Genomic DNA, 12,190 nt, shown 5'->3' with positions numbered 1-12,190 from the left:
TAATTGAGTGACCTTTTCAAGCAAGTTGCCTGTGTAATCATATATATATATATATATATATATATATATATATATATATATATATATATATATATATATATATATATATATATATATATATATATATATATATATATATATATATATATATATATATATATATATATATATATATATGATCGTTTGTTCATTCCATCTCGAACATCTAAGTGAATTATAGTATTGTACTTCTTCTTTTCTACTAAAGCACTAAAAAAAACGCAAATATGCCTACACTACTAGCTGAAGAATTCCAAATTCCCAACTTGAAGTCCATTTTGTGTGCTTCAGGACTGAAAGACAAACAAGTCACAACTTTATCCTCAGAAATTACTATCTCAGATTTCATTCAATCCATTATTGAAACCAAACCAACTGAAATTGATTCACCATTCAGTGTCCTTGATTTAAAAGTCGTCATTGACCACATGAACAAATGGTTAACTAAACTTCCAACCGTTAAACCCTTCTACGCCGTTAAATGTAACCCAAACATTTCACTTATAGCTACACTCGCTTCCCTCGGCTCCAATTTCGACTGCGCTAGCCGCGCCGAAATTGAGTCTGTTTTATCACTCGGAGTTTCACCCGACCGAATCATTTACGCTAACCCGTGTAAATCCGAGTCACACATTAAATACGCGGCTAGTGTGGGTGTTAATGTAACAACCTTTGACTCTGTTGGAGAAGTCAAAAAAATTAAAAAATGGCACCCGAAATGCGAGCTGCTCCTCCGGATTAAACCGGAGGAGGACATCACTAACGGTGCAAGTACGTGTTTGGGTCTCAAATACGGTGCGCTTGAGGATGAAGTTCCGGAGCTTCTCAAAGCCGCTGACGCGGCTGGACTTAAAGTAACTGGCGTATCGTTCCACGTCGGCAGCGGAGGAGCCGCTGCTAAAGCTTACCATAAAGCCATTTTATCGGCTAAGAATGTTTTCGAAACGGCTTCACGGCTTGGAATGGCGAAAATGAAAATTCTTGATATTGGTGGAGGATTCATTTCTGGGTCGAAATTTGAAGAAGCTGCATTAAACGTGAATGATGCAATAAAAACACATTTCGGAAATGAAGAGGATGTTGTTGTAATTGGTGAACCTGGTCGTTACTTTGCAGAAACATCGTTTACATTGGCAACAAAAGTGATAGGGAAACGTGTAAGAGGTGAATTAAGAGAGTATTGGATTGATGATGGAATATATGGAACTCTTAACAACATTATCTTTGATTTTGCTACTGTCACGTGCATGCCACTTAGGTTCGGAACTGAGAATCTTTCTAAAACTTACTATCCTTCAACTGTTTTTGGACCAACTTGTGATTCTGTTGATACAGTTCTTAAGGATTATGACATGCCTGAACTTGAGGTGAATGATTGGCTAGTGTTTCCTAATATGGGTGCTTATACAGTTTCTTCAGGGACAAATTTCAATGGGTTTAGTTCCTCAGTTAAGAACATTTACCTTGCATGTTCAACTTCAAGTTATGGCGCACGAGAATAAAACATGTTCTAATCAATTGTCATATGCTACGTGGTGGTGTTAATTTTGCATGTTTTTGTTTAATTTAAGATATGTAATCTTCTATTTTGGGGAACACGGTTAATAATAACGGCATGGGTGGGAGTGGGATTAGTAGTTTTCTTTGAATAGTTGTTCCTTTCAATTTCTTCATTTGGTAATAAGTTATTACTAATAAAAATCTTATTCCCTCCATTTATAAGTGTCATAGCTGATCGTTAATAAATGAAAAAATGAATGATAACTTTATCAAAGTTATCCTTCTTATTTATTTGTGTATTCTAATTATTATTAATGTAAAATGATATTAATAATTATTTATGAGTATTAATTAGAGGGTATAATTAGAAGATAAAAATTAAAATTATGGAGTATGAGAATTGGAATAAAATGTGATGTACTTTCGTATTTTAGAATGTATTTCATGACATGTTTTTGTTATAGTAATACTTGTTGGCACAAAGCACAAAATCACATGCGTAGGAAATGGATGAAACCCATGAGAAAAGATGAGAGTTCAGGAAGAAAGGGTAATCACATTCACACGTATTTAATGATCATAGTACATGTATTTATATAGCAATGATTTGTTGGAAATCCACCACAATCTATGAAGAATTTAATCAATCTTGACGAACAAGATTGTTATCACCCACACAATAACAATGAAAAGAGAAGAACAATGAAGAAAAAAAGAAAGTAAAGAACGATGAAGGAGAAGAAGAATTAAAATTATGTAGAGTTTCTCTCTACCCACAAAGTGTGGGAAACTTCTTATTCACTTTGCAACTGCAAAATACTATGAATTACAATGTTATGAATACTCTATTCACTTCATTTTCAAGAATAAGGGTTACTTCCTCTATTTATAGATTTAGGTTAACTTGGACCTCAAGGCAAAGGCCAAAACTATAAAAGCCCAAAATAGCTAACACTACTAAAATAAGTCTAAGTCAAAATCCTATGTGAAGCAACATGTTTTGACACTTCGACACACTAACACAACTCAGCATCCTAGGTTGTTTGACACTTCTTTGTTCTGTCGAGAAACATGCTTCGACACAAGGAATTACAATTTAACACACCACCTAATTCATTGTGTCTAAGCTATCTACATTCATCATAGCTCTTAGTCTTCTAAACACTTTGACATGCACTCCCTTCGTCATGATGTCTGCAATCTGATTCTCAGTTCTTTAGTGTTCCACATTCATTTTCCCATCTACTACCTGCTCTTGAAGATAATGGAACCTCATCTCGATGTGGTTTCTACGACCATGTGCTATCGGATTCTTCGCTAGATTGATAGCTGACATGCTGTCGATTTTCATGGTAATTGCTCCATGACTCTTTGTTGTTATCTTTTCGACCAGATTCACCATCCATGTTGCTTGATATGCACAAAGGGAAGCAACTATGTATTCTACTTCGCACGATGATAATGCCACTACTGGCTCCTTTCTTGAACTCCAAGCAACAGGTGCACCATCTAGCATAAACACATGACCAGCTGTGGATTTTCGATCCTCAGCATCACTACACCAACTTGAGTCGGTATATCCCACTAATTTGCATTCTTTTCCTTCATCATCTGCAGGAAACAAAATGCCATAGTCGAGAGTGCCTATTAGATACCTAAGTATCCTTTTCGTCGCTGCTAGATGTGATACATTTGGCTTCTGCATGAATCTACTCACCATACATACATTGTATGCTAAGTCATGCCTTGTGTGATAAATGTATCGAAGTGACCCAATAAGTCTTCTATATTGGGTTGGATCGACATCATCTTCATCTGAATCTTTCGACAATTGTAATCTGGGTTCAACTGAAGTCGAAGTTAGGTTGCAATCTTACATCTCAAATCTCTTGAGTATTTTGCTTGCATACCTTCTTTGAGGCATCATCAAACCTTTACCACTCTTGTAGAATTCTATGCCAAGGAAGTATGAAATGTCACCTAGATCTGACATTTCTAATTCCTTGTTGAGATCACCTTTGAAGTCTTCGATCTCCTTCTTGCAGCTACCTGTTATCAACAGGTCATCGACATAGAGGCATAGTATAAGCAATTCACTCTTGTTTATTCTTACTGAAATTCTGGTGTAGTCAGAATTCAGATGTTCTACTCCAAGTCATGACATCTGATCTAACATTGTAACTAATACAGCAAGATAGTTATTCACCACTGTACTAATATGGACAAGTTCACAGATGTCACGACATCTCATTCTATGTCACCCTAGAATGTATGAACACCTGGTTCTGTGCATCAGGAAGAAAGACTCAACAGAAATCAAACCTAGCACTCACTTCTGTTATTTTCTTCCACAGTTATCAGCATGATGTCTTACTGTTGTTTGTGGACATCATCTGTTACATTGTTCCAGTGTGTATATCTTTTACTTGTATTTCCTGAATTAAAGGTTGAACACGTTAATCTAATTTCCACTTATTAGATTGCTAACAACTAGGCTATTTGTTGGGTTCATTAATTGTAGGTTAGTAGTTGGTTTCCCGGTTTTTCTCTAAGCTATTGAATCCCTGAAGAATAGCCTGAGAAAAATACTGAACCAGAAAAACCAATCATCCTACACTTTAGCACCTGCTGTTGGGAATGAATGTCACAACATTCAGTTCGACATCCAGAACATATGTTGATTCTGTTATGTCCTGGAACCATGCTGTGCTAAGTTTGCAGTACTGTAAAAAGACCAACTAGTCTCTACTTCAGTATCAACCATCAGTATCAACTGTCCAACCATCCAGTTTAACAGTTTCACAATGATCCTTCAGTCAAGTCTGTTTTCCTGGAAGAAACCAGACTTAAATAAATACTGAACAGAACCTAACATGCTTATTGTTCAGTATACACTGCCACTGATGAATGTTACAACATTCTGATTGACATTCAACCAGAAGGCTATATACTAGGTCTGTTATCATCTTGGTAAGCTGACTGGAATACCAGCTGAGTTATGACAGTAACAAAACACATGCAGAAGGAAAACAAACACAGGAAATTGTTAACCCAGTTCAGTCCAACATGACTTACATCTGGGGGCTACCAAGCCAGGAAGAAGATCCACTATTAGCAGTATTAATTCAGAGTTAAACTCACCCGTTTACAACTCTTCACTTAATCCCTACCCAATGCAATCTATACCTAGGAACTCCTAGATAGAAACCTCCAGTTTCCATTCCTATCACTACAAATACAATGTAATGTTAACACACCTTGAACTTGCTTCACAGCTTCATTCAAGAACAAAATCACTCTTGCCTACAGGCTTTGAGTTACAAAACTCTCAGCTTTTACCACTGAGAAACATATGGTAACCTTCCCACAGATTGGGAGGTTTACCTCACACACACCCCTAAATTTTCATTCTATGAGGCTTACAAATACTAGGTTACAATCTGCTATTTATAACCTAATCACCCAACTGGATTTGGGCCTTCAGAAATCGCAGCAGACTTGTTCTTTGCTGTTACAACTTCAGCAGAAAAATTCTGCTACAAACAAGGTCTTCAATCCTAGAATCTCTCCATATATATCTCCATATTTTGAGCCTATATATCTTCTGATTGAGTCTTCAAGACCTCCACATGGGAGTTAGGATATTCACCAGATACCCTTGCTGATCCCAAAATATATACTGAATTAGTTAATTCAGTTTTCTACACATGTGCGATGTCACAGACCTGATGTCGTGACATCGTACATGACATGTTGGTCCAGATGATGAATTTCTTCAACCCAACATATTAAAACAACAGAGATGATTACATTATTTGTTTTCTAAAATTAATGCCAATCCTAAGGAATCAACACTTACATATACTCCATGTTTAAATTTGCACTTCAAAAATTCCTTCTTCCTTATAAAGCCATCTATCTTCTTGTTCCAAGCTCTTGGAGCTTGTTTAAGTCCGTACAGAGCTTTATGCAGCCTGTACACCTTTCTTTCTTCGCCATGTTTCACAAACCCAGCTAGTTGTGCAACCTAAACTTCTTCTTCTAAGGGGTCATTCAGGAATGCATATTTCACATCCATTTGACACATCTGCTAGTTGCTCATGTTTGCTAGACTAACAACCAACCTGATTATTTTTATCCTAACAACATGTGCAAAAACTTCATCGAAGTCGATTCCTTATTTCTGAAGAAATCCTTTCGCCACAAGTCTCGCCTTGTGTCGAGTCACTTCTCCTCTGGCATTCAACTTCACCTTGTATACCCACTTCACATTGATTGCCTTCTTGTCTTGGGGAAATTCGACAAGTGACCAAGTATTGTTGACTTTGGTTGACTTCAGCTCTTCGTCCATTGCTTTCATCCACTTTGAATCTTTCAATGCCTCAACTACATCGATTAGTTTGGCATCTGCATCGACTGGTTCGACATCTGCATAGAAACATAGTGTACTAGCTCACCTTCTTCATTGACCATATCATCTTATGTAATCACACATTCTTGCAACCTTGCAGGCACATGTCTTGTTCTTTGAGGTCTGCTTGGGCCTGCTTCACCTCTGACTTCTTCCTGTCGAACTTCTCTTTCGACTTCACTAGCTGGTTCATCATAAAAGATTCTCACTGAATCCTTCTTAACATTCTCAGTCCAATCTCATTCTTTAAGCTCATCTGTGATCACGTCCCTGTTGATCACCACTTGCTTATTCACTAGGTCGAACAACTTATATCCTTCAGTCTAATGATATCCTATCAAGATCATCTGATTCGACTTGTCATCAAGTTTTCTTCTTAACTGATCTGGCACATGTCTATGTGCTATAGATCCAAACACCTTCAGATGACTCAAGCTAGGCTTGACGCCAAACCAACATTCTTCTGATGTGATTCTTTCTATCTTCTTCTTCGGACATCTATTCAGGATATATGTCATAGTTGATACAGCTTCTCCCCATAATTCCTTGGATAGACGCTTGCCTTTTAACATACTTTTAACCATATTCATCATGGTTCTATTCTTCCTTTCTGCGACTCCATTCTGTTGTGGGGTGTAGGGTGGCACCACCTCATGCACAATCCCTTCTTTCACACATAATGCGTCGAAATCTTTCAACACATATTCTCCACCACCATCAATCCTCAAAATCTTGATCTTTCGACCGATATGTCTTTCGACCATAGATTTAAACTTGGCAAATACCTCGATCACTTCACTTTCCTTCTTGATCAAGTAAGACCGTAGTTTTCGACTGAAATCATCTATAAATGTAACAAAGTATTTGTTACCTCCAATCGAATCCACCTGGAGAGAACCACATACATCAGAGTATATGACTTCAAGAATTGCCTCCGATCTACTTCTTGCATCCTTACTGAAGTTGTTCTTATGCTGCTTTGCCTGCACAAATTCTTCACACACTTCATTTGGAATGCCGATTTCTGGTAATCCTGAAACCATATTTCTTCTCTTCATATCTCTGATGTCTTTGAAATTGAGATGGTCAAGTCTATAATACCATATCCATTCATCTCAGCTAGCTGCTATTGCAAGACACTTATGCTCCATCATATTAAGTTCAACCTTGAAGGTTCTATTTTGAGACATTGGTGCCTTCAAGATCAACCTTCCATTTGAGTCGAGAACTTTCATCATCTTGTCTTCTATCGACACCTTGTAGTTCTTTTCGACTAACTTCCCTATATTGAGAAAATTGCTCTTCATGCTTGGTATGTTCAATACATTTGAGATTACTGACTTCTTGCCATCTTTCTTCATAATCAGAACATCACTAACACCTTCAACTGCTAGAGTATTATCATTTTAAAATTTCACCATGTTCTTCATTGAGGGCTTTATGCTGACAAACCAATCTTTTCTTCCAGACATGTGTGATAAGCATCCTGAGTCCAAGTACCACTGGTCCTTGAATCTCTCTTCATATCTTGTTCTAACCATCAACAACGTCTCTTCTTCTTCATATTTTTCCAACTTTGCATAAGTTTCTTGATTCTTCTTCTTTTCTGGACAGTCACTATAATAGTGACCATACTTATGACAATTGTAACATTGAGTGTGACTCTTGTCTGGCTTTTGACCACCATATCTTCCTCTACCTGCAACACCACCTCTTTGGTTGCCTTGGTTCTAGGGTTTTCTTTGATTCGACCAGTTTTCCTTCTTGTTGATTTCGACCAGTCGAATTGTTGTAGCCTCTTTTTCCTTTGTTTCCATTCCAACTTCCTTTGCCTTTCCTTTCTTTTGTTGACTGCGCCTGCAAATCCATATCACTCTTCAACTTTCCTGCAGATCTTTCATCCATTCTTTGTTCATGAGATTCATGCTTCCCTTGAAGCTTTTCCTTTTTCAGTTTTGACAAATCCTTTGACTCTTCTACGGATACTACTGAAGGAGAATTGCCATCCAAGGCGCAGCGGAATTTAAAATTTTCTCCATTTAGTGATCCTTACAAATGGGCATGATCAGTAATATAATCGTTACCTCTTATGGCGATCACGAACGTTGAACGATGACAACGTCTCTACTCAGTCCACACGAACGGATTCCTTCAATCGTAGTGCTAGCTGTTATGAATGAAGGCTTTGAGTGAGAGAGAGAGGGAAACGAAATTCCAATTAGAGTTCACTTTTTTTGTAACAATGCTTCTACCCAAGGGTTCTATTTATAGAACCACATGTGTGGGCTTCAAGCTAAAAAGCCCACTTAAGTGTATTTTGGCCCATATCTCATAATATGCCAAAATCACTTAAGTATTTGGTACATTACCATATTTCGTATTCTACTTAAGTACACCGTACCTTATGATGTTCCTTAGTTACTCTATCTCTCATCAATCTGTCCTTTGTGTGTGACCCTATAGGTTTTCGCGGCGTTGGCAATTATATTAAATCACGTATTTAATATAATAAACAGTGAGCGATATCTAGCAACACATCACTGCTACCCAAGACACGAAAATGTCATGTGATCTGACAAGTCCTTCTGTGATAATAATTATGTGTATAATTACCCCTTTGCCCTTATGTCTATATTGAACACAAGGCATAGATTGCGTCATCATTGTCCAGTTCAATATTGGGCCCATAGACATTTATCCTGTTACGCAGGATGGGAAAATTCCATCTAGGTCACTGATGTCCCTCAGCATGCTTCGTGGAGTACCCATCAACTGTCTTTAAGGTTATCCAGTTACGGACAACGTTGGATCAGCAACAAAGCACTCGACTCTAAATCTAGGGTCCATAGTGGTTTCAGGTCGAAGAGTGGCATACACCATTATCACCATGAGAATAACTTATGACACTTTGCATAACTTTCTATATAGCATTCTCATAACGGGTCAATCCGGTATAAATATTACTCTTAATATTCATACCTATGTTTAAGACTTGATAACTCTTTATCCATGATCCATGAGATGTGATCATCAGTCTACAAACATAATAGTCTTAATGCTTTAATGTTATTCCACTTCACAATAAAGCTCGACTACGGATACTTTAAGAATAGTGTCCCTATGTTTAATGTGCTCTCATGATCAAGTCACACTTGATACATTAAATGGACTATCTATTCCAAGGACTTTATTAAACAAACATAATAAAGAAAAAGCCTTTTATTATTAATAAATAATTCGATACAAGTACCAAAAGTATTGGCCTCTAGGGCTTACACCAACAATCTTCCACTAGCACTAGAGCCAATCAGGCATACCCCTAATGCCCATTGATCTAGTATGGGCATTATGCTTCTGCTGCGCAAGAGGCTTTGTCAGTGGGTCAGCAATATTGTCAAGTGTAGGTACTCTACATATTTTCACATCTCCTCTATCTATTATCTCTCGAATGAGGTGATAACGCCTAAGTATGTGTTTGGATCGTTGGTGAGATCTAGGCTCCTTAGCTTGTGCGATAGCACCATTGTTATCACAATAGAGACCAATGGGATCCACAATGCTAGGGACTATGCCAAGTTCACTAATGAACTTTTTGATCCAAACAGCTTCCTTTGCTGCAATTGAGGCATCAATATACTCGGCCTCGGTTGTAGAACCAACAACTGTATCTTGCTTTGAACTTTTCTAGCTCACAACGCCACCATTTAAGCAAAACACATAACCATTGGAACCATTCATATTAAAGCGTCTCAGCACTTTGTCTATGTACTCTGACTTAGGCCAAGCATTTTGTGATCTATCTCTATAGATTCTAATTCCTAATTTATAGGCTGCTTCACCTAGGTCCTTCATAGAAAAGCATTTCCCCAACCAAGACTTTACTTATTGTAGGGTAGGGATATCGTTTCCAATGAGTAATATGTCATCTACATATAATACCAGGAACACGATCATGCTCCCACTAACCTTCTTGTAGACACAAGGCTCATCTTCGTTTTTTATGAATCCATGAGTAATACATCACCTTGATCAGATATCCATATATCTCAGGTAGGTGACGTATCCTGCCTGACCTACGTTGGTCTTGTTCTACTTGAGCAGGTTGCTCTTACACAACTATTTATGTTTCCTTCTCTTATTCATCCATAGGTGTATCAATGCCTTGTGATTCTTGAATTTCTTTAAGCTCTACTTTCCTCCCACTGATTCCTTTGGAAATAAAATCCTTTTCTAGGAAAACTCCAGTTCGAGCGACAAACACTTTGCCCTCAGAAGGATTGTAGAAGTAATACCCTCTTGTTTCTTTAGGATACCTCACAAATAAGCATTTGTCAGATTTGGGCTCAAGCTTAGTTGAAATTTGTCGTTTCACATAAACTTCGCAACCCCAAATCTTCATGTAAGACATATGTGGTTTCTTACCATTCCATATTTCATATGGTGTCTTCTCAACCTTTTTGGATGGAACACGGTTAAGTGTGTAAGCTGATGTCAATAGTGCATGTCCTCAAAAGGAGTTTGGAAGATCGGCGTGACTCATCATGGATCGACAACACTAACACCTTCAGTTGCTAGAGTGTTGTCATTTTAAAATTTCACCATGTTCTTCATTGAGGGCTTTATGCTGACAAACTAATCTTTTCTTCCAGACATGTGTGATAAGCATCCTGAGTCCAAGTACCACTGGTCCTTGAATCTCTCTTCATATCTTGTTCTAACCATCAACAACGTCTCTTCTTCTTCATATTTTTCCAACTTAGTATAAGTTTCTTGATTCTTCTTCTTTTCTGGACATTCACTATAATAGTGACCATACTTATGACAATTGTAACATTGAGTGTGACTCTTGTCTGGCTTTTGACCACCACATCTTCCTCTACCTGCAACACCACCTCTTTGGTTGCCTTGGTTCAGGGGTTTTCTTTGATTCGACCAGTTTTCCTTCTTGTTGATTTCGACCAGTCGAATTGTTGTAGCCTCCTCTGCCTTTATTTCCATTCCAACTTCCTTTGCCTTTCCTTTCTTTTGTTGATTGCGCCTGCAAATCCATATCACTCTTCAACTTTCCTGTAGATCTTTCATTCATTCTTTGTTCATGAGATTCAAGCTTCCCTTGAAGCTCTTCCTTTGTCAGTTTTGACAAATCCTTTGACTCTTCTACGGATACTACCACGTGGTCGAACTTTGGAGCCAATGATCTTAAGATCTTCCCAACAACGGATCTTGATGTCAAGACTTCTCCACAAACCTTCATTTGATTCACCAGTTTCGTAACCTTGGTGAAGAAATCATTTATACTTTCATTGTCTTCCATCTGAAGCAATTCGTATGTTCTTTTGTGAGTTTGTAACCTCACCTCTTTCACCTTCTTTGTGCCTCTAAACGATTTCTCCAGAATTTCCCATGCTTCTTTCGCTGACTCTGCATCACTAACCTTTTCATAGTTATCTACATCAAGACATTGGTGGATTATAAAGAGATTTTTATAATCTTTCTTCTTCAATTCTTTATGTGTATCCTTTTCTTGATTTGTTGCGTCTTCTGCAAGCGTTGCTACTCCTTCCTTCACAAGATCCTAAAGACCTTAATAACAGAATACAACCTTTATCTTCTTGCACCAATTCTCATCATTGTTGTTCTTGAGAATCATAAGATTTGCTGGAAAATGCCCGTTTGGATGATTCATTGCCATGGTGATTTTTTCCCACGAATCGTTTAAACCGAAGCTCTTGATACCAGATGTTGGAAATCAACCACAACCTATGGAGAATTGCAATCAATCTTGATGAACAAGATTGTTATCACCCGCATAATAACAATGAAAATATAAGAACAATGGAGAAATAAAGAAAGCAAATAATGATGAAGGAGAAGAAGAATTAAAATTCTGTAGAGTTTCTCTCTGCCCACAAACTGTGGAAAACTTCTTATTCACTTTGCAACTGCAAAATACTATGAGTTAAAATGTTATGAATACTCTATTCACTTCATTTTCGAGAATAAGGGTTACTCCCTCTATTTATAGATTTAGGTTAACATGGAACTCAAGCCAAAGCCCAAAACTATAAAATCCCAAATAGCTAACAATGTTAAAATAAGCATAAGTTGAAATCCTGTGTGAAGCAACATGCTTCGACACTTCAACACACTAACACAACTCAACACCCTAGGTGGTTCGACACTTCCTTGTTCTGTCGAGCAACATGCCTCGACACAAGGAATTACAATTTAACATGATTT

At 37.6% G+C, this 12,190-nt stretch overlaps 1 protein-coding gene across 1 annotated transcript; it reads left to right on the top strand.

Annotated features, from left to right (window-relative positions):
* The first annotated feature begins 209 nt into the window (after positions 1 to 209).
* LOC127084161 (ornithine decarboxylase-like) lies at positions 210 to 1,648 on the top strand. The gene has a single exon (XM_051024563.1). The coding sequence runs from the start codon at positions 267 to 269 to the stop codon at positions 1,539 to 1,541; it is 1,275 nt and encodes a 424-aa protein (XP_050880520.1). The 5' UTR covers positions 210 to 266; the 3' UTR covers positions 1,542 to 1,648.
* The last annotated feature ends 10,542 nt before the right edge of the window (positions 1,649 to 12,190 follow it).

This window comes from Lathyrus oleraceus, chromosome 5 (assembly GCF_024323335.1).
Source record: "Lathyrus oleraceus cultivar Zhongwan6 chromosome 5, CAAS_Psat_ZW6_1.0, whole genome shotgun sequence".
Lineage (NCBI taxonomy): Eukaryota > Viridiplantae > Streptophyta > Magnoliopsida > Fabales > Fabaceae > Lathyrus > Lathyrus oleraceus.
The sequence above is the reverse complement of the archived record's forward strand: the minus strand, read 5'-3'. Positions and strand labels throughout refer to the sequence as shown.